The sequence below is a fragment of the Aquila chrysaetos genome, chromosome 16, assembly GCF_900496995.4.
Source record: "Aquila chrysaetos chrysaetos chromosome 16, bAquChr1.4, whole genome shotgun sequence".
NCBI classification, from domain to species: Eukaryota; Metazoa; Chordata; class Aves; order Accipitriformes; family Accipitridae; genus Aquila; species Aquila chrysaetos.
Genome location: NC_044019.1, coordinates 23,202,169 through 23,227,559, shown reverse-complemented (window position 1 = coordinate 23,227,559; position 25,391 = coordinate 23,202,169). Strand labels below are relative to the sequence as shown.

Sequence of the window (25,391 nt, the reverse complement as noted above, 5' to 3'; positions counted from 1 at the left end):
GCAAATACAGGTGAGAACTGCCTAACAGTTAAATAGTTTAGCTGTAATGCAAGGACCAGAATTCAAATTTATTTTAATATTTTGCAACCCAGAATGGCAACATATAAATAATTTAAGATAACATGCTTTGCAATACACACTAGCAAACAGAGAAAAGAAGTTTTAGGTAACAAGGCTAATTTTTAAATATTATTTTTAAAAATATCATAGGTTGTATTTAAGAGGAATCAGAAGAACAAGGTGGTGGTTAGCAAAGAGCAATAATCTTTGGATAAGTTTTAAGTTCTAGCAGATTTGTACAGCACCATGCAAAACTCATCTATGGAAATTAAAAATTAGTATTTTGTTTTGATGATGCAAGTATATCTATGGAGATATTTTCAGAGAATATATACTGCTTTAGTTGTTCTAAAACTTGGTACGTACCAGAATATTAAGAAATCACTTTAGCGTTAAAATCAACATTAACCAAAATAAGCTGGATGAGAAGGTACTACTTGAGATTTGCAGTTTATAGCCAGATACATAAGTGCATTCTGTAAAATATTTTTCCTAGAAAAATGCTGAGCAACATAATGAAACCAGAAAGCATTAAAAAAACCCAACAACCTTCAGTTTATAAGATTACAATATGGAAGTATATTCAAAGCTCAAAATTAGTTTCACAGAAAAGATATTTCTTCTAAAGAATATTAGTTCGAACCATTGGAACTAGAGAGCTTTTCATTGAATTTGTTTTTTCAAATATAATCACTATGAACCTTTACACACTTACAAGGAATGAAAAGTCAACTAGAAGAGTAACCTGGAAGACTTTAAACTCCTCTCACCTAAACCAAGGTTCAACACAGTTAAAAAAAAAGATTCCATTGTATTCAACTTTAAACACCACTGTACATATGCTATATCATCTTACCTGAAAGACAGCATGGGACCGGGAAGAGGAGGCATTTACATCTGTGGGATGCTGTGTTCTATTTTTATTTCCATAATCCAACATTTGAAGGATTTCCTCTGCCGATTTAGGCTTTAAGGATAGAGCACAAGATAAATGCACTTTTTTTTCTTTTTCATCAACTATAGGAGATTCTATACTGATTCTAAAACACATTAACATTCACCTCCGAAGAAATAAAGGAACTTAAAATTTTAGTTACCTAGAAATAAGAGAAATTTCCTGTTTTGGAATTGAGGCACTTCAAACAAACATTCTCACTTAAAAAATCAGTAAAGTACAAAAAGCAAGCACTTAACTACAGAAATTTAAATCAGAGGTTTTCAGTAAAGAATTTAAACAAATCTGCAAAGGTTCTCCATAGTTAGAAGAAGTCTTATTTAAGAATGGTTGACTTAATTTTTCTTGTACTTACACATTAGTGTGATATACTAATTTTTTCCTCACAAGACCCAAGCTTTGGGAAGGATGGTGCTCACAGAGCGAGCCAAATTATTAACACCGTTTCCTGTTGAATCTTTATTCCATGTACACAAAAGCTGGAAGCTAGACAGCATGTAACATACACTAAAAGGCTGCAAGAACATAGCTCCACAAGAGTTGATTTTCAGATTGGAAAACTAAGTTCTGTCACTGACTTTGGCAAAGAACTGCTATGCTGGCCTGGAAAAGTAATTTAACATGAAACTTTTCAAACTTGGTTCTTTAAAAACAAAACCAACCTTGAGACATTGTAGAGGTGTAGAACACTCCCAAGATGGCACTGAAGGCAGTGCATCTCTTTAACAAATGCTGAGATGTTTTAGCCAAAAAAACAAATCTTCCAAACCAATGGTATCCTTTTGATAATAAGGACTGAATGCTTTTATTCATTTGTATTCAAGAATATTAGCAGTTTTTTCCACAACATGCTTTGGAATAATTAGTTAGGCTTGCAAGTTAGTAAAGTACTGGTGATTATGGCCAGAAAAAAAGCCCACCAGGAAATTACATAGTTGCATACAGCTTTCACAGATCAATGGGAACGTCACCATTTTCTCAAACGCATTGTGAGGCTTCCTGAATTTCAATATCTATTTACATACCTGATGTAATGTTAGCCCTTGAACCACCACCCCTTTCTGGGTATCTTCACGAACAGCCAGAGGTCCTGAGTTTACCAGCAGATCACGGATCTGTTCATTGTAGACCTTCAAAAGGGAATTTAAAATCTTTTAATAAAACTATGCTACCATACTTGACAGGATTAAACTTAACTAACCTGAAATCATGACAGTCTTTTTTAATACTTCAAGACAAAGTAACAAATTCATTCTGTAGAATTTTTTCCAAACAGCTTTCCTATACTGAGCTTGAAATATTCAATTAAATCAATTTGCATGATTTTTTTTGGCCACTGAAGCAGGAGTCACTCTTTCCTAGTAAATAATCTTTATTCTTTATTAAAAAAATGAAAGTTCACTTTTTTTTACAAAAAAACTTTTGCAGCAAGCATGAATCCAAAGCATTTCTTGTCCTCTGTTACACTTCATAATCCATACTTCAGTGAGATTTCTTAATCCAAAGGTACTTCTGTTAAAGTTCTTACATACCTTATTTCTTGGTCTGTGGAAGCACTTGAAATAGCACACGGCAAAGCAAACTTTTCCCTCCTACTTCTTCCCCCCCCACTCCCCAAATACTAACTATTCTTCCATTAAGACTTTGAGAGGGCTGGAAGGTAACAATTTTACTACTACTGCTTGACAGCAGTGCCAAGACAGCTACTTGTAAAAACAGAACTGCGATGCAAAAAAGTTGGAGAGGAGAAGGTGACAAAGAATAAAAGGAACATTTGTAAAGAGCTAACCATTGGCATAGCAGCTCAAATTCAAGTAGTTGTACTGTATCTCAGATAAATAAACTGAAAACTTTAAAAAACATCATCAAAAAGGGATTACATATAATTTGGTTGTGTGATTTCACAGTACTTAGAGAATTTTATTCTGAAGTCCTGAAATATAACCCTGCAAAATATTTTCTTGTACACATCAACAGATGTCCAGAGGGATGTAACTGATCAGCAAGACAGAAATCATTAGAATGTTTAGTGAATATATTAGAAGAGATAGTCCTTTTTGGGCAGCCTTCTGTAAAATACTAAGGGGTGCCTATGAATAACACCAAATTTATGGAGCACAGTTCAGTTCCATTCCTATCAGGGACACATTTTTGTAAAGTCCCAGAAAGGGCTGGGAGAAGGCAAAACCAGCTTATCTTTATTTATTAAAATATGCCTTGTTAAAAGCAATATACTAAATGCAGGAGCTCACTTACCTCTAAATAAGAGACAGCAACATTACATGTTTTATCTTCTTTTATTTGATCCATGCAGTTATAAAGTGCCATCATGGTTAAATACATCACTCCAGGATCTTCAGGGGAACCTAACATCGTATGAGTCTTTCCAGCTCCCGTTGCACCATATGCTAGCACTGAATTTTCACAAAAAAAACCCAACAAAGCAAAAAGGTGTACTTTACACCAGTAAGCTAATCAGGAACCCAAAAGTCAAATGGACATTCACACACCTCTGTCATTCTGCACAGCTGTTTTCATAAACTGATCAAGTTTCTTACTTAGGCTTTACTTTTCACAGCTATAATCAGAAAACTATATGTGTTGGAATTTTCAGTTCAAAATCCATTCACTGGCAATTTACATGAAACTATTATTTGCTTGCTTTCATAACCCTAAGCCATCAACTTATTGCAGGTAGGTATTTCATTTCCTCACCACATTCCATTTGTCAATTAAAAACCCAAGCTCTTAAAGAGAGTTTGTAAAGCAGGCTACCACACACTCAGTGACACAACTTCTGGTTGAATAACTCTTTCTAGAGGACTCCCCTCATAAGCATGCATATTTCAGATAAAATTCTGGAGTCTATTATAATCCTAACATGAACTCATTTTCAAAATAGAGTAGAGCTATCCTAACTTCCATAGGCTAAAAAGTCAGTCTCTCATATCTATAAATTAAAACAAAATGCCTTATTTATAGCTCAGCCCTTTTTAAGGCCTCTGCTGCAGTCAGATACAAGGGTAGAAACTTCAAGGATTTTAGCAAAGTTTTTGAATTGAGGAAATAGCAAAGTTACCTGTGCAGTTATACCCATTTAAGAAGCCATCGATTACACTTTTGGTAGTATGCTCAAAAACTTCCAACTGGGATGAACTTTCAGCAAAAACAGCATCAAACACAAATTTAAGATCTTTCTTCTTTCTCTTATTAATATCCCTATGGGTCAGTCTCTTTCCGTGAAAAAAACTAACTTCTTCCTCCTTTGGATCAAAGACCAATATATGCTGGTCAACAACATGAACAACCTTGCTAAAGTTGCCATCTTTTTCCTTTTGAGACTCTGGACGGACACGGACCACCACTTTCACATGATTACAGACATCTTCTTCCTTAGCCGTAGACATAACAATGTCCCTTTTGTTCCCCTTCTTCGCTTCCAAGACTCTTTCAGATCAAGCGGCTGAATCTTTCCTGCAACGGACAAAAAAGAGTTAAAGGTCTTCTCTTTCAAATATAACCTTTCAACTAGTTCACACCTTTAATCGGGACTAACACCTTGTACCTGTGCTGGGACTGCCCATCCCGTGTTAGTTAGCCCTCTGGACTGCTACAGCAATAGCTCAACTATGGAAAGCACTGTAACTGGCCTGAAAAGGTGACCTGATGCAGCACAGCTTTAAGAAAACTAAGTAGCATTTCCCTAAGAAATTCCCAAGCTCATTTCAACAATTTAAACTACTAATTCATTTGCTGGCTTTCCTTTATTTCGGGGCGAGTTTGCCGATGCGCTACCAGGATCCCACAGACCAAAGGGAGTGGTTTTCTTGTCCTTCAGCAACACGCAGAGTAGCCGCTTGTCTGCTTTCTCTGGGTTATTGGTTTAGTCACATTGCACGTAGGTTTAAAGAGGCAGTTAAAGCGGGAGTCACGTTAACATAATTTGCATGGGATACATAAACATACTCCATAGATGTCAAACCAGAACTTCCTTTTAACGGGCCATCCTTGCGGATAACTGAGGGTCGTGCACTCCGAACAGCAGGCAGCGACCTTCACGGTAAAGGCTCTCAGCGACAGCCATTTTCAGCTTCGGAACAAGCTTGCCCTCTCTCAGCCGAGCCGACCCGCGGCCGCTGCCCTGACCGACGCGGCCACAGAGTAAGGCCGTAACGCGGAAGAAACACCCAAAGACAGGCGAGCGCGGGGGGCCGCGGCCCAGCCCCACCCGGCTCTCTCGGCTCGCTTCTCACCTTGCCGCTAACACCTCTCCCCCAGGGCCCACCGCCGGGCTCAGCCCCACAGCACGGCCGAGGCTCCAGGGCAAGGGCCCGCCGCCCGCCCGCCCGCCACTCACCTCAGCGCCACGGCCGAGCAAACCGCCGCCGACTCCGGCCGCCGAATTCAAACACAAGCGGCCCGCCCCCCTCCGCCTCCTCATTGGCCGCCGCCCCCGTGACGCCGCCAGCGCGACGGCGCCGACGGTGAGTGTGTGAGGACGGCCGGGCGGCCCGGTTCTCCGCTGCGGCCTGGCCGCCACTGGGGCGGCCGCTCTTTGCGGGGCCCAACAGGCCGGTGTCGTCCCTGGGGCTCGGTCCTGGGGAGGTCGCCAGGCGCCTGGGGCTGGGGTAGGGGGGGGGAGCCCCGGGGTGGCGGCGCGGCGGTGCTTCCCGCCTTTCTGAGCCTCTCAGGGGGGAGAGCGGGAGGCCCGTGTGGAGGAGGGGCGCGGTGAGGGGAGTGTGTGTGTGTGGGAATGATCCTGTCGGTGAGCGGGGGCTGAGGGGCAGGGGCAGAGCCCACGGTGAGGCGGGGGGGGGGGGCGGGGTCTTCCCAGCGGGGCGGGCAGCGGCCTCGGGCTCCCCGCGGCCTCTCGCGTCCCGGCGGCCTGGTCGGGGCGGGGAGCAGGGAAGAACCTTCGGCCTCCTCCTCCCGCGCACCGCCGCGGGGCCTGGCCTGGCCTGCGGTGTGGGCTGCGCGCCGCTCCTCCGGTCGCCTCTGGGAAAAGGTGTTACGGAGTCGAGTTTTTGTTCCCCGGCTGCCTTTACTGTCCGCTTCGGTGCAAGTCCTGCTCTGTCGGCGGCTGCCTTGGACTGTGCCCGAATGCAACTTAAGATGCGTGTTGTAAGAAAGTACGCTTTCTGCTCACTTCTGAGGAAAAAAGCCCCAGTTGTGCAGAATGATCTTGGTTGTGAGCAAAGCGTGTCCCTAGGGCTAACAACACATGGGGTCGTGCCATCGTAGGGCAGTGTGAGTTGGATGATGATTGTTGGTGTTCAACGCTGTTCATAGAATGTTTTCTGTAGAGGCTTTGTGGTTTGTTGCAAAACCTGAGGGCTGTGGTATGTCTGTGCAAGGTTGTAGAGTGATACGTGATGCCAAATTTAAGCTAAGGGGAAATACTGCCCAGCTGGGGCTTAAATTACCAGGAGAATGATTTTTCCAGAGGTGCTGACTCAACGTCTTCCTATCTGCAGGGAAAATACGTGAAGCCTCTGGCTAGGTAAATCCAAGCAAAGCATGTAATAAAAATCTGATAGTTAAAATAAGGTTGCCCTTCTTTTAATGGGATAAATGTAGGATGGCACTTTCTTGAACAGTTTTACGTCAAAGTTTGCAACTTTCCTGCTTGGCAGGAGAGACTACGCAATATGGTATTACAGAAGGTTTCGGCTCCATAAAGAAATGCACATATGAATAAAGTGTTATTATCACCAATATTAAACTTTCAGTTTGTTTCTTTTTTTTACGGAAGGTAAAAATTTTCTTAAGTCATGCAGCCTTCTATTAGTAAGTTACTGACTTGGTTTTGGAGTGTTTTGGACAGAGGGGAAAAAGCATCAGTTCTCCATGTAGTTAAAAGACAAACTGTGTGGCTAACCACTCTGATGTTTCCATGGTTTCAAGTGTTATTTCAGTTAGTTATACTCTAGACCATTCTTACTGCTGGCTGTGCTCAAAATATTTGGTATTACAAGATGTAATGCATGATGAAAACGATATATTTGCTACGCATGTAACATTAAATTATTGCGCTGTTTTAAATATGGTTCCAGTATTTGATTTGTCTATTCCTGTTTTAACGAGAAATATGGAAAATTTGGCAACCAGAGTGCTACTATTCAGAGCAGTTGTCTTGTTATGTTTGGCAAAACAGTGGGGAACAATTTGAAAGTAAAGTCACTGTTCTGATTGTGCTCAGATTTGGTTAGTCATTTAATGTTAGCATCTCGGGACATTGTAACACTCTTAGAGTCCTGGCAATGAAAAGGAAAAGGTGTTCCTTGTGAAAAGAATACCATTGTTGCTTGAATATGATTGATTGGTAGATAACATTGAAAATTCTGAGAACAAGTTGAAGTAAGAGATTCTCACTTTTTGCTGACGTGACATATTTATAAAATTGCCCATCTTGGGCTGTGTAATGCCTCACATGGCATTTCCACTTTGTTTTTCAAACAAACCTACTGTTTTAAATATGTGTTTCGAAGTAATTCCTGACATCTGTTTTTCTAGGTGGATCAACTCCAAAATGTTATCTCAGTGTCTGTGCGAAGTTTACAAATGTTTGTTTCTGCGCAACTTAAAACTGAATTCCATAAATGTGGCTACTTTGGCCAGAAGGATCCATTTTTCCGCAAAAAAGCTTTCTGACTGTGAGCTAAAGGAGCAAACTGTCCAGAAATGTGAAACTGAAGAGTTGCCTCAAAGTACGGAAAACAGTAATTTTGGAAGATTGCACATACCAGTGATGCTGGAGGAGGTTGTTAATTGTATATCCCCCCAGCCAGGTCAGGTGAGTTAAATGATTAATTAACGTTTGTGATTCAGTAGCAGTCCAGCAGAAAAATTTGTGCAGTGTAGGGATAACTTTTGTTGAGGAATAAAAGGATGCTGTTTAAGAATCAGTTGTACCTTTTAAAGGTTCTAAATTGTTTTGCAATTCAAATTAAGGCTCTGTATTAAAAATAATAAAAATCTGGTATCTGCATGCCTGAATCCCCCCAAAAGCAGTATTTGTTAAAACTGTAGTAAGCGTTGGAAGAATCTCTTGCTTTTGTGCTTGTCTTTCTGTATTGCTCTTGTGTTTTTCTAGGGTTGTGTTAATTACTAATAGTATCAGGGAGTTCTTATGTATGTATGGTTATGTCATCAATTTGCGAAGAGCCCTCTTAATTTTGTGTAAGAGGGAGTAAGTATGTAGGTTTTAAAAAATCATCATCCTCATCATACTTTGTTCTGAGATAGCTACTTCCATGGTTTCACTTGGTTTGAGGCACTATGTTTCCTTAGGATATGCTTACACTGCATAATGTGGTGCACTGTAGAGGTACTATAGTTATAAAATGACTGCGTATGGTACCAGAAATGGTTTAGCATCCATAATGTGGAAGTATTACAGGTCGTCTTGGCTGTGGTACTCTGAGTAGATTCCTTTTGGTATCTGGGTTAGCTCAAGTATCTCTACACTGCAATGTTGATATATCTACATTGTACTGGTGTATGCAGTGTAAGTATACTGTTACACACTTCCTTTACAAAAATGATATGCAGTGAAATAGTTTTCATCTGAGGGATCTTAAATACAATATTAAGTCGAAAGGATTTCTTATACAACTTAAATGTTTAAACAATTTTCACATTTCAGATGCTTTCATCTGTGATTTTAGTGCTTTTTATATTAGCTTCATGGAATTATACTAATTTAGGCTTACCAATGTGTAGTTTTACTAAAAAGACTGAAATGATACATAAAGGAGTAGAAAGTTCCAAGTGTGTGTATGTGTATGCTTGTTTATTTTTACTCACAACCAGCGTTGTCCAACAGTGGCAAAGGGATGTAGCAAGTTTGAGGTGGATTCAGGGATCAAAAAATTGTGGTCAAGTCTTGTTTCATTGCCTTGTGAGAACTTCTTTAGTTTGAAAGATAATGTATCATTGTAAATGTTTTGAAAACCAGAGAGAATCTGAACAGTGTAATTATTGTAACATAGACACTGCTCTTGCATGTGTCCTACTGTTGAAGATGCCTAAAGTAGTGAAATACATAAGGAACTTTGAGTTCAGATTTCATTCAGATGTCAGAACTATGATGAAATTTTCACACATTAAATGAACATATAAATTGTGACACTGCACGTGAAGTATTTTTGCAGCTGTGTAAGTTTCTATTTAAGAAGAGGCTGATGAAGTGACTTTATTAAACTCTGTTTATTGATATAAAAAAACCTATTTGGCAACAGAACTTGCAAAAGAAACTCTATTCCTGGTTATAAACTGGAGAGTAACTGTTGTTGTCCCTGAAGGCTTTTTGATAATTTAAATATTTATGAATGTGAAATAACTTATTGGGGTGGGATTTTTTCAGGTCTGTGTATACATGGTTTTGTAGATTCCTAAGCTAGCGGTAAACCAGTAATGACAGATCTAAGACAGCACGAACGTGTTACCTTGAACAGAAGCATTTGTAATATGGCTAACCTGTTTAGCATAACAGCACTTCCATTTTTTTTTTTTTTTAAAGACAGAGTAAATCATATATTTGCAGCACTTTCTGAAGCCTGAAGTTTTGAAAATAAGTAGTGTGCAAAAGGTTGCAATGTGTCAACTGAGTTTTGCTAGAGTAAGCATCAGTGAAATTTTGAACAAAGATTGAGACAGTTTCTTGCTGACATGAGTGGTGGTACACTGTTAACTTGGATATAGAACTGGGACTGTTGTATCAATTTATGTTTTTAAGGTTACAGTCATGACTAGGAAGTCGATGAACACTTTCTTTATTTTGTGGGCAGGGAATGTGATGTTCTGATCTTGGATTTTTTTTTTTCTGCTTTCTTCCTATGCATGTGAAGATTTCCTTTACTCTGTTTTAACACAGTTACATTCTTTGTTATAAAAAAGCTGATTTGGGCCTCTGTTTCTTGTGTTCTAAGACAAGGAGTTGCCAATATAAAGAAAATCCAATTAGAAGGACAACATTCTCCCTATGGTTTTGGTCAGTGAATGGGGTTTTCATTTTACTTATATGGGTTCCTAAGAAAATAAATGTTACTTGAGTGAGTCACAACTGAGATAAAGATGTTAGTACCCTCCTACTGAATATTCTTGTTGACTGTCTCCTTCGTGGAATCTGTTTGTCAGGGGTTTAAGCAATAGTATTTTCACTTAGCTTTGAATCCTCTTTTATTGCCTTAGAGCCTGTTTCTACAAAATCCCTGTAGTAGTCCTGTCTTTGAAGCACATTGTACAAATTGGTTTTTACTTATCTACCTCACTTCTCCTCATTGCGAAGTCTGTTGCAGTAAATCCACACACAAGTAATTTCCTCTTTAAGTTTACTGTATTGACTAAACTACATTTTAGTCTTCTCAGTCCACTAGTGTTCTTTACATGTACTCGACCAGTGTTTCTGGAGTTGTCTGGGCAGCTTGAGTTTTCTCTGTTCTCGTAAACTTTAAAGGTAGTGAAGAACCAATGATATTTTTGGAATGAATGTCTTTGGAAATCTAGAAGCATGTTTTCCCAATTTTCACCCTACTTTTTCCTATTTTTTCCTTTGCAATAGTCATTTGCCTTTTAATTAGAGATGTGGATCGCTTCCACATCATATGGCTATAGTGATATGACAAAGAATTTCGTTAGCAGTAAGTTCTAGTATGAATGCCAGAGGATGGAACTTTGAGATTTTAATTATTCTTATGGGGGTCTTATAACAAAGGTTCTTACAGGTTGCAGAGCTCTAGGAAACTATTTTGATAGTGCTCCAGCACAAACGGCACACTTCTATGTATAATATTTAAACTCCAACTAGAACAAAAAGAAATATTATATCCTACTCAGATTTTATGGGGAAGCCTGTAATCTGATGACATCTATGGTTTTGCATTAAATATGAGCTAGAATAGACTAAAATGGAGATATAATAAGCACTAGGAGTATTATCTGGTTTATGATAGTTCTGGAAGCTTTTTTAAATATCTGTAAATTAAATGGTAGGTGGTCGAATTTGAAGTGAGAGTGAATGAGACCATTCCCTTTTCTCCAGTTTTTAAGTGATTCATCAGAAACAGAGTTAATATCGGATCTTTGTATCTCCTTATGTTAATTTGTATCTAAAAAAATAAGGCAGTTAATTTTTCCCCAAACAGATCTTGTCTGACATCATCTTGAGTTAGCTGGGATTTCTTGCAGAGGTATCCTCTTTGATTCTTCATAAAACTATTCAGATTATTTTTACTACCCAGCTTTCTTTGAAGGGAGTATCCTCTTTGTCTTGGAAATAATGTGTGATACCTAGCTCGTAGAAAGAGAGGCGCTTCTTAAAAACATCCGGCTTTGCCATGAGCTTTCCTTTCAGTCTTTCAGGTATATATTGCATTGTTCTCAGGATAGCTACTATTTTCATGCATCCAAATGTCAAATGATTCTTTTTCAGCTGAGAGAGAGTATGAGCATGGCCTTCCAAAATAACAAGAGGAAGCATAAGACATTGCTGACAGTCAAACATTGGTCTTCTGTCACTGAAGTGCTGCTTGAGCTCTGCAATTAGTTTGAAGACAGTAGCCTTTCACCTCCTGAAGTTCTGTTGCCACTGCTGGGTGTTGTTGCTCTGGAGCATCATTGTTTCCTTCCTATTCCACAGAGCTAGTTAGTCAAGTAATAGGTGACGCTTGAAGGTGAAGTAGACTGCTGGTGTGCAGAAGCAGAGTCTATTGTTCTGAAACTGTTGTCTTTGTTTCTTTATATCCATGTCCATATGTCAGTATTCCTTTTCTTTTTCTGCCTTATACTGAGCGTAAGCTCTTAAGGACAAAAATAACCTTTCTCTGTACAGCCCCCTGCAGAGTGGACTTCTGTTTTGTGAGAAGGGTTTCCAAGTATCATGGTGTATAAATAGTTATGTGGCTATGCTGGTGACCGGTGTACTTGCTGTAGTGCTTCCAAAGCCATCTGCAAATAATTTATAACTGGAACAACCCGTTTACAGTAAAGGCTCTCAAAACTAAAGTTTTCCACAGGGTGTCCAAGATAAACAGGAATTGAAAAGGGACCTGGAAGAATTAATTCTGCGTTCTCAAGTTGTATGAGGTTTTTTGTAGGATGCAACCAAAATACCAAGTTTGGCACAGAATACTAATTACATCATGAGATAAATGCTGAAATACTTGTTTTGGAAAAGCACAACACTCCATGGACATAGTAACTGTTTTTATTATTTTAGCCTATTTTCCACTGGACTTGTAAAATGAAAGTAGATTACATAAAGCAAGTGATTTATGTAGTGTTCTTTACTATAGAGACAACTATATGTGGGGGGGTTTTTTTGTGGAAAGCATGCTGAAAATATCTTTCCATATGCAAATTGTATGGTTAATTTTTCTGTGGCAGCAGCACAGTGATTTTATGTGGTGATTGATAAAGATAAGCTTTTATTGTAAAACAGGAAGAAAGATACTGGAACTTGCAAGAGGCAATAAATTAATATAAAGAAATTCTGAAAATATTCTGGGAATTACAGAACACACTTTTTTCTGTGATACTTCAGTGTTACTGGGGGGTATTGAGAGTTATTTCAGCTCATTGTGTAGTTCCTGTGTACTCTTTCAGTAACTCTTGTCTTGCCCGATTTCCTGGTTGTGTATGTTGTGAATTTATGAAAGAGACTAGCCAGGTTTCAGATCACAGCTGTGTAGGGAAATGTGTACTGAAAATGTGTGTAGAGTGCATATGTATGCAAAGTGTATTCATTTGCTGCGGTGTGTAATAGTAAACTTTTAAAATGGAATCTCATCAGATAGAGAGCAATGTTTAAAATATTTGGCTAAAATCATACTTTAAAGGGGATTTTTGGGGGTGAAGTTAGCACTTGAAGGTAGTGCATGAAAATGGAAAACATTTTCAAAATATTTTCAAAAAAGTTTTGATTAAGATATGCACAAGATAGTCTCTCAAATATCTATTATTATTTAAAGTAACAATATTATCTGTTTTTATGATGGTAGTGTCTAAATGGGGATTTGGAAAACTAGACCTTATATGCTTAAGTTCCTTAACTTGTAACTGATTGCTCTCTGCTGTGACAAGCAGTCTAAATAAAGTAACAAGGTAGAAGGGGTATTATTTAACAATGTGATGGCAGCAAATGTCATTCAAGTTCTACAGTATCTGCACCTGGGTGACTTCCATCATAAGATGAGAGAGGAAAGAAGGGGACAGGGAAGTAAACAAGACAGGAGATGGTGTTCATGAACAGCTTGTCAGTTGAGAGGGCGGAGAAAGTCCAGTCATGCTCTTCAATTATGTGAAGTTTCTTGCTTTGCTGTCTTCTGTAGTGGCTCCCCCAAAAATACAGGGATCATAAATTTCCTGATGACAGAAAAGTTAAAACATATACGATTTGAGAGCACTGCACAACTGTTCTCTGTTTTGAAGCTGGTACTGCTGTGTGGTTAGACTGTGGTACCAGGAAATGAAAAATAGTCATGTATTGGATCTGAATGATGGCAAGGTACGAATAAGGCATGGTGAAGAAGTCCCTTCAGATTTTACTTTTTTTATACTTTAAGATTTTGCTCTTCAGAGAGAAAGTAACTAAAGAACTTGGTTGGGGGGGAAGAATAAGTTGATGGTTACAGCTACACAGAAAAGAATCTTTTGATTGTAATTCTTGGGCATCTGTCCAACCACCTCTTCTTCCCACCTGCAGCATGGCTCTCAGCAGGCATATCTAAATGTTATCATCAGCAACAACAAGACAGCTCTCACCAACTTTGTTCTGCATCTTTCTCTATTGCAGTAGAGGAAGGGAAGCTTGCAGCTGCTATCTCCAAAGAGACCAGCAAGGGAACTTGGTCTGCCTACTGTGAACAACTCTGCAGATGCGCCAGATTTCATTTTATTGTAATACTGGGTTAGCTCGCTGTTATCGCTCTATCGCATAACAAATGGTAGTGCTTCAGGAGACTATTTAAGATGCTGTGTTATAATAAAGCAAGATTCAATGCTTTTGGGTGACTCAGCTTGTAATGACGCTGTATATGCTCTTCTTTTCTGTTGTGACAGCATTAGTCTTTGCACCTCTTGGGGAAAACTAATAAAATTCTCCAGAAAGTAATCTAAGCCCTTTAAATTTTAACTTGAGTGAGCCTGTGATTGCAGAAAGGGTGATAATTAATATATGTAGCTACTCATTTCCTCCCCATCTAGTACTGTGTGTCTTTAGTCAGCCTTTTGGCTAAGGTTTCATATTAAATATTTGAATTTGAGTTTGCAAACAGGAATACAGACTTTTTCTACCACACAAAATATTACTGGGAATTTAAGATCACGATTGGAGTATGGGAAGTATCTGCAGGGTTGGTTTTTTTTTTTTCTTACTTTCTTGTCTTTCTGTTTAAGATAATCCTGTTGTGAGTAGCTTTGCACAGGCTAGTTCTGCATAAAGAGATAATTAAAAGGTTATAAACTACCAAATTTGATGTTTAAAATTAACAGGTATCTGAAGTCATCCAAATGTATGGTCTGATTGTTTTTTTTAAAATATTTTTTCTTCCCAGAGTTTCTGAGCACATCATCTTCACTCCAGTGGTGTTTAGTGGTGCTCAGCAGCTTGGGAAAATACTTTTCTAATAATTGAGTTTTAAACACTGAAATCAACTAATATTGTCTCAGGCTCCCTCTTTATAAAAAGTTGTATTATCTAATGTCAAATTGCTGTGGGCACCTGGTGGCCAAGACTTACCTAAACCATGTATGTGTCTTTTTTGGGTTGGCTAACCATAAATATTGAAGAATGGATTAGATTTTCAGTTGAGTGTTTGTGAAATTTTCATTGCATCTTAAATATCTCCTCAGTTATAATTGAGGAAAGAAGTTTCTTCTGAGGTAGCTGAGGAAATCAGCTCTGTCTTGCTAAGTCTAGTGAAGTCATTCAGACACTGAAATTTTAATTTCCTATCGAAATGTTAATAATGGTGTGCTTGAGTCATATTGTCATTTAATCTAATTCCAGACAACATTACTCTTAGGAAAATGAGTAAAGTAAATAACGCATACGGAAGCGAGGCCTGCCAGAGCTGTCTAAAAGCAGGTGTCAAAGGCAGGTGATGGTGGTTTTTGTTTGCTTGTCTTGCTGTTGATCTGAGAGGGAGGGGGAAAGGGCTCATCTGTGTTCTGTTGCATTGAAAAAATTTGCTCCCGGTAATCTTTCTGGGTGTTTCACTCAGTTACATGAAATGCAGTGTTTGGCTGGCAGGCTTCACACTATGCAAGGAATGCCACTTGGCACACACTAGAGGGTCTGGGATGCGGCTCCCTTTGCTTCTGGATGCGTGAGGATTAGACTGGTTTACCAGCGAATGGACTTCTGCCACGCTTCTGTGAAGGACCTACAACTGATGACTGAGAAAGCCCTCATGTATTTTAAGATAAATTGTAGATGTTTACAGGTGGAGTATTCCAGTATTTTCTGTAGAATCAAGATCACAGATTAAAGTATGCAGTTTTAGAAAATAAGTGAAGAAGGCAAAGCAATAACAAAGAAGAGGTAAAATGCCTTTTTTTATGTTTTAATACAAAAAAACGTTCATAAGTAAAGAAGGGAGTATCTTGCCTATAAAATTGCTGTTTCATATTTAGCTGTAATCAGAAAATTGAACCCTTGTGAAGAAAATACATTTGAAATTAATTTTGAGGCTGTTGAATGATTATGATTGATGGGTGCTTCAAAATATCATAACAACCTTTTTTCCCCTTCTGTGTGGAATGATGTGGAGATGGTTGATAGAGAATACAAGTTACAGAAATGCTTGAATATGCAGACCTAGTCAGTGATCTCACAGATAGTTCAGCTGTATACTAGTATAATTTAGTAGCATCCTCTGTTAGCGTACCGATGAGATGAATGTGAAAAATGGGTAATAATGGTTGCATTATGTTGAATTGTTGAACAGACCAGTATTGGAAAATCATTTTATGTTGTACTTAATACATTATGCGAGAGGGTTGTTTTCCTACAAAATGCCAACTATTTATTTAGATTTCTTTTTGTAATGTAGATTGTTAGACTTGGAGTGTAAACAACTTTTTTATCATTTTGTATTCTCTCAAAGGTGCTTTTGGAAAAAAATTACAGTCCAGTTATGTTCTATCTATCAGTCCTTATTTTTTAAAATTACATGTGATGTCTTTCACCTATGTAAAAAGTTATGTACTGTATAGAACTGATAGGTATTTTTTGCTTGCAACTAAAATTCTTTTTTGCTGTGTACTTTGCTTCTTTTCTCTCTACTAGATACCCGAAAAAATGGTTTCTATGGTGTAGTATATTACTATTAGCAAAAGTATAGAACTATAAGATTTTTGTTTTGGTCATCTTTATTTTCTGGCAGGTGATGTCATAAGGCATAAGACCTTTTTAATCCCTGTATAATATTTTCATTGACAAGTTCATCTCTTGTATACCTGAACAAGGTTTGGATGGGAACTGTGCCTCTATAGATCTGTGGCTTAATCTGTACACTGTAGCTGTTTATACATTTCATAGCAGTGTCATCAACATCACCTTTTTGGTGGTAGGTGCAGAGTTTTGGAAAGCTTGTTTACCTTGCATATGTTTCCAACGTTTTGAAGTTTGCTGCAGGGCAACTGGGAATGACTGCTTTAACTCTACAGGGTAACCTTGACTGCTTTTTGCCACAGATGTTTTTATTTTCCGTAAATTCCTTTTTTATTCCTTTTTCATTGTTAAATAATTTTATGTTATAACATGGCAGTATTTTGTTATTGATTGAAGTCGAGATGACATTTGAACATAAATAGTAAGTCATCTTTTATTTTTAGAGCTCCTTATAGAAGTAATAGAATGCAAATTGCAACTTTCAGAATGGAAGGTAGGGACTTCAGAGTATGTATATGTCTGTGTGCAGTATGTGGTTCTCTAGATTTGTAATTATATTTTCCCTTCTGTGAGGCAATAGTTTTGAAACTTTATTAAAGCCCAAAATAGATACTCTCTAGTTTAAAAACAGATATGTCTGATTTACCTTATGAAACTGAACATCTCTGCAAAATATTTTAAATTCTCATAAGAGGGAGGAAAGGTTATTAGTATGCTAAAGACTAAATAATGCTTCTTACTAAATTGCAATGGTATAAAAATATCCTGATAAAAATGCAAGAATATCTTGGACTATCTTTGACCTCTCATTTTCTTAGTTCTAGGATAATTTTTCCTATTTGCATGTGAATAACAGCAAAGTGTTTGCTTTAATAATTTTTTTCAGCTGTGACTTTGTGTACAGTTTCTTAATTTATTTAGAGAAATATTAAAACCCTTCCAGCATTTCTCTGAAAGTAGATTTCTCTACTAACAAATCTTTGTTGCGATCCCATGAGTAACTAGCTTTTATAGCATGTCTCACTGTGCCAACATTTTTTAACAATCCATTTTATTTAAAATAATTTTAAAAGCCCTGCCTTTTGGCAGGCATATGAAACAAGTATGCCTTTTTATTTTTTGTATATTTAACGGGAATCAGAGACAAATTCGTAGGCAGTTGTGCAAAAATAAAAAGATAATCCTTTCTCTACATGGTTGATCTATGCATGCATTAGGTAGGACATAGTGATAGGTGCAATGAACAGATTTGGGATAAATGGGGAGGATGCAGAAGCCTTATCCATGGTAAGCTGCATCTTGAGTCCACTGAAGAAGCAGCGCTTAAAACTGAGAAATGTAATAATTAAAATTTATAGATACATGCTTTGGAATTAATCAGGGGTAGGTAGGTAAACTTGCTTTTCAAGATTAGTCCAAAGTCCTTGTTAAATGGCTTTTGAGAAGCTGCACATCTTTCAGCTTACATGAGGTATGTTCTTTCAACAGATGTCACTTCTAGCAGAGCAGTAAGTGCACCCCCAACAGAGCAGAAGAGGAGAAAGATTCATAGAAACATTCTGTTTTCTCATGGATAATTGTTACCTGCTAGTATCATGGAGAAAAAAATGACCTCAAATTTATAAATCTTTTTGTCAGTATTTTTGCTCTAGCAAAAATAGTTCTAGATTTCTAATAGTTCTAGAAATACGATCTGATTAAACGTTTTGGAAGTTTTTCCAGATGTCATTCTCTAAGACCGGTGATATTGCTGTTGCGAAGTCTGAAATGAGTGTACATAGTGTATATTTTGTTTGAGTAGAGAGGGTTTATCTTTTTTTTTTTAAATGAATTTTGTAGCTGGGTAATTGTTCAGCAGGACTGAATGCGGACCTCTTTGCTGCCTTTGCATTTATAAGCAAACAGTTATCTAGGGAAGGTATAAAAATGACAAAGTGACCTCGGGAAATGGTATCCTATTGAAAAGCGCTTCTTAGTAGAATGTAAACCACTTATTTCTGAAGTAGTAAACTCTTACTTGGTCTCAACTAGCACTTAATTAGTTGTATGGGTTTTTTCCTCAATATTATAGTACTTTTCTGTTATTTAGAGAGCTTTCTAGTATACACATATTTTTGTAACATCAATAGGGTTCCTTTGTATTGCATAGATCATTTGGGATAATGTCCAAGATGTGATTCATTGTAATGTTGAAAGGAGTTATAAAATATTCCCAGACTCATCTGGATTATTTAATCATGGTGAGATGATCTGCTTGGATTTCCTTTTTAGAAGAATTTTGCAGACACTGTCAGGTAATTTAAGATCTGCTGTACTTCTTTAATTACTTCTTGGTGAGACATTAAAAAGTTTACCTTAATTTTTGGAAATAATTTGGTTTATGAATTTCTTCAGATGTTTCGAGCATGGCTTAGAATAGGTTAAATGATTATTCACTACAGACAGTTTTGATCTGGTGTAATAACATGAAGAAACAGTACACTAGATTTCTATAGCAAAAATATTTAACAGCTTTTTGGCCTATAGAAAGAAAAGTAGGACTTCAGATGACTTTCTGCAGTATTTTTGGATTTCTGTAGTTGGTATACTGGAAGCATTAATAAGAATGATCTTTTTTTACAGCAAATGTGTAAAAAATACTTTTGAACTCAGGACTGTATTTGTACAACTACCGGTCTAACCATTGGTTTATGGTTGAACAGGTATTGTTTGTACAGATACAGGCATAAAAAAGTTGCATTACACATGGTCTGTATTTTATATCCAATCTTAACTCTACTGAGAGAAATGAAGTTGACTGGAGCATCATACAAGTATTACAAAAGACTAAGCTAAATATATGAAAAATGCATCTTGGCATGACAGGTATCATTTATGTCCTCTGTTTCCCAATTTGTAGGGTTTTAATAATGCAGTAGAGGATAACTGAATTGTTTTAATTGTCACTTAAAATTGTGGCATTAAAAGGTTTCCCAGATTGCATTAATGGTTTCTGTATCTTGTGAGCTTTCTTTGGAAAATGCTTTTAGATACGTTTTAAAACATAATTGCATTTAAAAATTATATTTTAAAAAATTACATTAAAAAAACCCAACCAGTTTGTTTTTAGTAAAATGTAAGGTTCATCTGCATTAGCATTTCAGTTCCTGAGTAAAGAATCTGCTCTTGAGAGAATGTATTGATTGTCCCTGCCTGAGGCAGATGGTTCACATTGCAGTGCACAAACTGGATTTCTTCAGACCGAGCCAGGAGATGGATTCTGAGGGTGCACCTTGTGCTCCAACTGTTAATAAGTATTCAGCCTGAAGAACCAAAGTAGAAATGGTCTGAATTAAATCCCACTGGCACGTGTGTAGGGTCTCAGACAAAAATGGTTGTTCTGCCCTTTTGAGAATCTTCTTGCACTGGCCTGCTAAGGTAGGCACAGCCAGAGAGTGCTGGGTGACGAAGTTGTTTTTGTTCTTGTACATGGAGACGTCTTATGTGCTGTTCACTATTCAAAGTCTGCTTTGAATTCAGATTTTTTTCTCTTGAATTATATCCCTACAACATTTGAGTTCTTCACAGATTATCATCATAAAGTCATTCATGCAAATTCATTATGCAGAATTTATCTTTACAGCTGTCCTATAAGGTAGCACAGTAATATTACTTCTACTTTGCAGAACTTAGAGGCATCAGTACCAAAATTATGCTTTGGGTACCCAAGTGGAAATGCCCCTTGTCCTGCTTTTTCGAAGAGGTTAATATTTTGAGTTAAACATTTGGTTTGGAGCTTAGAAACACATTGGAGTGACATCCACTTGCAGTTGTTGAGGTCACAGCATGTCTGGGAAGCAGATCTAGAGTTCCTGAGTTTTACAGCCAGAAAAATGAGAACTAGTAATGTGACCTACCTGCTTGGTGTAGCGATCTCCTGAGAATCGTACGAGAGCTGTGTGGCAGAGGTTCCAGTGTTCATCTGTCAGCTGAGTGCATTTCTTAATTACTGTGTTGGATACTGCAATTTCCAATGTTGCTTCGCTTTTGAAAAGAAAATGAAGTGGCTAATTCATTCCTACAGGGTTTGCTGGAAGAGCCAGGCTGAACAGGTAAGTTAGTGAAATGTCTTGCTGCCACTGAAGGGGGCAAGTCCAGCTTCCCTGCTTCCCACACATCTCCATCTCCGTATGCTCCTGACTGTTCTGCAAATCAGTTAAACACACTAATATGGCAGAAAACAATATAGCTTTTTCTTCTGTATTAGTTCTCTATCCCGTGCTGGTAAGTTAAATTGGCTTATGGAATTACCTAGTAAGCACCAGTGCTGGGAGAAATGAACTAGGAGAAGGAAGACTTGCACAGGAGAAGATAGTGCAGAATTGCTCCTTGTTTTTCCTCCATCCGCCCCTCCCCACTTAACATCTTCTGAAACCATACCCTTAGTACTGATCTTTGGTAGGTTGTCATTCTCTGACTTAGCTGTGAGAAGGATATGACGTATGCCTGTTCCCAGTCAAGTTACAGCTTTTTCAATTGGTAAAAATTAATGTTAAATACTGAGATTTGTAAATCCTAGTGTAGGTTCTGGGGAAAACGTGCTTTAATTAAAGATTCTTTCAATTCTAACATTCATGCTCGTTTTAACCTTCAGGAGCTTTACCTGGTCCACCCTTTGCTCCAGGCCTAAAATACAACTCTTGAGTTCTTTTTCAAGTTTGTCTGGTCCTGCTTATCATATGGCTTAACAGATCTCAAGCTGCATTGCATGTGCTGCTATCTGGATACACATTCTTGCTTCCTCTCTTGCTCCGCTGATCGTGCAGCCATGGAGTGAGCTCACACCAAAACTGTCAATTTACTTGCAATTGGTTTTCAGGTGAATAAACAAGCTGATCCAACCTGTGACTACAGGGCCAGTGTGCAGCTAGAGCTGAAGATGATAGTGAGCAGCTGGTTGTTTTGAGAAACAATAAGATGTTTACAGCTGTTTGTACTGTAGGCCTTCTCAACAGGCTGCCTGTCTTGGGTCTGGACACCTCTCATCCATTCTTCTCTTTGCTCCCTCTGTATCGGCACTATCAGAGCAGAATCTGAAAGAGCAAGAGAGACAGCTTTCCTTTTCTGAGATCCCGTGCTTGGCAGCTTAGGTATCATAGCCTGAGCATTCACCAAAGAACAACTGGGAAAGAAGTCTTGCTTTTAAATCTAACAAGTTTTTGGAGGTCCGTGAGAATATCAATAGAAGAGTCTTTCACGCAGGATTGTCCTTCTGTTATTTTTATTTTGGAACTTGAAAATGCCATTACTGCTTAGTGCAATGGTAGAATTGTTCTAATTTTAAAATCTAAGCAAATGTTTTTTTTCTCTGAACAGGGAAATGGCTGAAGACTTTTTGTCACATTCCCATATCCCCCCCATCAGCTGAAGACCTTACTTCTGACATAGAAAAATTTCAGCCTCCAATTGTTAATATCAGTCAGGACTTTAAGTGGCAGAAAACAGGATCTTTCAATGAAGAAGATAGATATTTTGTTAATAATAAATAATGCTACTGGAGCAGCTTATAAAAAAGAAGATTTAAAATCTGCTGCTTCAGCTTCAAACTGTACAAAGCATTACTTGTATTTTGATTTTTTTTTTTTTTTTGAGATGTTTATCTGAAATGGAGTTAAAACAATGCTCCTGAAATTCTCTCCTTCATAAACCTATTTGGGCAGTTGTGTCAGCATATACTTTTGGTCATCTAAATTTAAAACGACTTTTGCGAAGAAGGTCAGTGAAGCTACTTTCCTTTTGATCTTGCTTCCTTGCGGGTGCCTGGATAGTTCTTCAGCAAGAAAAGTTTTACTGGATGAGTCAGTGCACTGAGTCATAGGCAGCATGAAGCCTGTAGTGCTCTAGACTAACTAATTGGTAACAGTCTCAAATTTAATTAAAGCACAGTTGTCAGCTCTGTGTTACTGATTGACATCCCACTGAAGTATTTTGTTTTTAGCAACTTACATTAATTGTTCTTTGCTGTTAAAATTTGTGTGTTTTAAGATCTTGCTTCTGTGGAATAGGCCTGCCATTGCCATTATCTTTTACGATCCTCTTTATGATTTTTATAGTACTCTGAATTTTTTTTTTTTCCCCTGTTAGGTCACATATTTGGTAATTATGCTCATTACCATGCTTGTGGATTTACAGATGTTTAGAGTCTTTTGAGGATTTTTTTTTTTTAAAGTTGTCTTCATTAAGAACGGTCCTATAAGCACTGATGAATATTTTTTCACTTTTCCTAAACTTTTGTAAGCATTATGCAAAATTTCTTAAAAATTAAATTATTTTTTGTGTTGACTTGCAGATTACATTTTCAATTTTGCTAGTTTTCATTTCTGATGTTCATCTTGTGTTGTACCCTGTTTTATAATAATGAATGGCTTTCCTTTGTCCCAGTGCCTGCCCATCATCCCCAGATGATGGCAGTGGTTTCCAGTATCATTGGAGCCTTTTTCGCCTCCTGTTTTTCAGTTCCTTTGTGTGTGTGTGTTTATTTCCATGATGCAGCTTGAGGAGGCAAAGACCTATATTGGGGGTAGGGGGAAACAGGATGTCTTGAATCTGTCTGTCTTTCATTTAAGGGAAAAACAACTTCAGGGTCTTGGGAGAAAAGCAAGGTTGGGTTTTTTTTGTTTGTTTTGGTTTGTTTTTTTATCATTTGCATTATTAAGTAAAACCTTGCTGGCTTTGTGTAGGACTCCTGCTTACTCCAGCTGAGGATTGAGGAGTGAAAACTTGAATGGATGGTGGCTATCTTTGCAACTGAGTTGTTTATTTTTAAAGCCTTTGAGACAAAGTTTTGAGCTTTCAGAAATTTTCTATGCTACTTCCATATGTGATAAATACTGAAGCTGGGATGGTAAAGAAATGTCTTTCTAGAGACGTGAGGAGGTAGAAGGTATTTTGATTACATATTCTTTTTCTCTTGAACAGTTTTCCCTCTCTCAAGCTGTTCAGATCTAAAGATCTTGCGAAATCACAAGACCATCAGTAATATAGTAGTGGTTCACCACAGAAGTATACCTGACCAGGTGTCCAGTCTCTGGCAGTGCCCAACAGCAGGTGCTAATGGAAGCCTAACAGAAGGGGGAAGTAGAGAATGAATATTTTTCTACCTTGCGTTACCTTTAATGCTCCGACAGTAGTTTAAGGACATCTGTGAGGAGGGGAAGGAAAAAAAAAAAAGTTGAGGGTTATATTTGTGTAATATCACTGGCATAGTCTTTTTTTCAAGTTTGATTGATCTCTCTAAAAAAAAGTGTTTCTCCCTGCAACATGATATCCATAGTTTTAATATTTGCATGAAAGGCACTTTTTTTTTATTTGTTCTAACTTGGTGCCTGATAATACCATCAGGTTCCCTGAGCTCTTGTATTTTGAGAGAAGTGAATCATACCATCTGCTACAGCTGTATAAAACCAATGTTAATAGTCCTCCACAGAAAATTGCTGGAGCCTTCAGATGTTGTATTGGACCAGAGAGAGTCCTGAGGGACTCCTTTTCCACATTTCCTATCTTGTCCTCATCGAAGTCCAGGTTCATATCAAACAGCAGTGACGGAAGGTGTTCTGTTCTCTCCTAAAACAATCATTCAGTTAGCTCTTGAATTTGTTCTTTGAATGTGATTTTCTTGTTTTTCTGGATTGTAGATTTCTGTCACATTAACTTTCTCATGGGAATGGAAGGTTTACTGACGGAGTTCGTTCTCAGCCTTCTTCCTTTCTATAGGGTTTCCTCCTTCGTGCATTTTTCCTTTGTTGTCTTTATCTTGATTTTTATCTAGTTCCTCTCCTCTTCTACAAATTCTTCCTGTTTCCCCAAGTGTAGTGTTATTCTCCATCACAGTATCTATTCATTTGGTTTTGCATATAGTGTGATTTAAAACCCTACATTTTTAAATAGGTTTGTGGCCGTAACTTTTTCATGTAGGTGTTTTTTCGATTTCATCTGTTTGTGAAGATGCTTAAATATTTTGAATATGATCATCAAAATAATATTTATCCTAGAAACTAGCAGTAAATTTAATTCTTTTAAGAGAAAAATGCAGCATATTTCAAAGCATCTTTTTCAATTTGAAACAAGTAGTAAAGATTTAAAGCAAAGTTTCCACCTGCCTTACAGTCATTGAGGAGAATAAACCTCTACTTGGAGGTATCCACTTTTTAGATAGAGTAAAATCAGATAGAAATCTTCCATTTCAGCTAAACTTTTCTTGCTCTATGCAGAAGATTTAGGAAAAAATTTATGTGGTGGAGTCTTGTAGCTTGGATTTTAAACTCAGTAATTTGGGAACTCATAGTCTGGTTTGTACAGTAACAGCAGTAGTACTATCTTCAGTGATAAAGTTGTGTGATGTGATTCCTTTGTGAAGTATTAATGGCTCTTCCTTGGACAAGTGATGCCAGAATAGTTAGAGAATTAAGACTTCATTTCAGCAAATGTTATGCAAAAATTCTGTCTTGTTGACCTGGCTCTGAGTGGGTAATGAGATTAAGTGCTCAGAACCTGATGGAGCTGGCATGTAGAAAATCCAGAAGATAAATTTTACCACCTACTGAGGCATGAAACAAGGTACCAATTTTAGAATGATTTCAGAGGCTATAATAGTTAAAATAATTTAACAAACAGTCCAATAAGTACGCTTGGAAACATACTCTTAGCCCTGTGTTTTTTTATGGTTTCGTGAAGAATTTTCCTAAGTGGTTTAGGAATGTCTTTATTTTCGCTCAGCAAGTCAGATTGCTTGCATTAGGATTTTTCTATTTGAGTAGTATATTAAAATATATAAATAGTAAAAGCAAAAGAGTGGAATACAAGGGATGAGTTATCAAAATCAACCATGCAATTACTTTAAGCAAGTATTAGAAGTTGTGTAAAACAGTGATTCTTATCACAAGAAATGTATATCCATACTGTTATTTTAGGAGATAGAGCTCACAGTTGCCACTTACCACATTA

At 37.7% G+C, this 25,391-nt stretch overlaps 2 protein-coding genes across 5 annotated transcripts in view; one reads left to right on the top strand and one right to left on the bottom strand.

Annotated features, from left to right (window-relative positions):
* KIF18A (kinesin family member 18A) overlaps nt 1-5,443 on the bottom strand; it is a 44,199-nt gene extending 38,756 nt beyond the window's left edge. The window contains exons 1-5 of one of the 2 annotated variants that reach the window (XM_041129214.1): nt 5,373-5,443; nt 4,095-4,489; nt 3,272-3,429; nt 2,041-2,145; nt 917-1,027 (exon numbers count right to left, since the gene is read on the bottom strand). In XM_041129214.1, coding sequence (XP_040985148.1) covers nt 917-1,027; nt 2,041-2,145; nt 3,272-3,429; nt 4,095-4,422 — 702 coding nt within the window. In that variant the 5' untranslated portion in view covers nt 4,423-4,489; nt 5,373-5,443. Of the gene's footprint in view, nt 1-916; nt 1,028-2,040; nt 2,146-3,271; nt 3,430-4,094; nt 4,490-4,580; nt 4,820-5,372 lie in introns of those variants that run through there. The other variant, XM_030038920.2, reaches the window with a different exon arrangement.
* Nucleotides 5,444-5,521: 78 nt separating this feature from the next.
* Nucleotides 5,522-25,391, top strand: part of METTL15 (methyltransferase like 15) — a 100,475-nt gene continuing 80,605 nt past the window's right edge. For 2 of the 3 annotated variants that reach the window (XM_030038922.2, XM_041129215.1), the window contains exons 1-2: nt 5,884-6,515; nt 7,529-7,808. In XM_030038922.2, the coding sequence (XP_029894782.1) occupies nt 7,545-7,808 (264 nt within the window). In that variant the 5' untranslated portion in view covers nt 5,884-6,515; nt 7,529-7,544. Of the gene's footprint in view, nt 5,638-5,883; nt 6,516-7,528; nt 7,809-25,391 lie in introns of those variants that run through there. The other variant, XM_030038924.2, reaches the window with a different exon arrangement.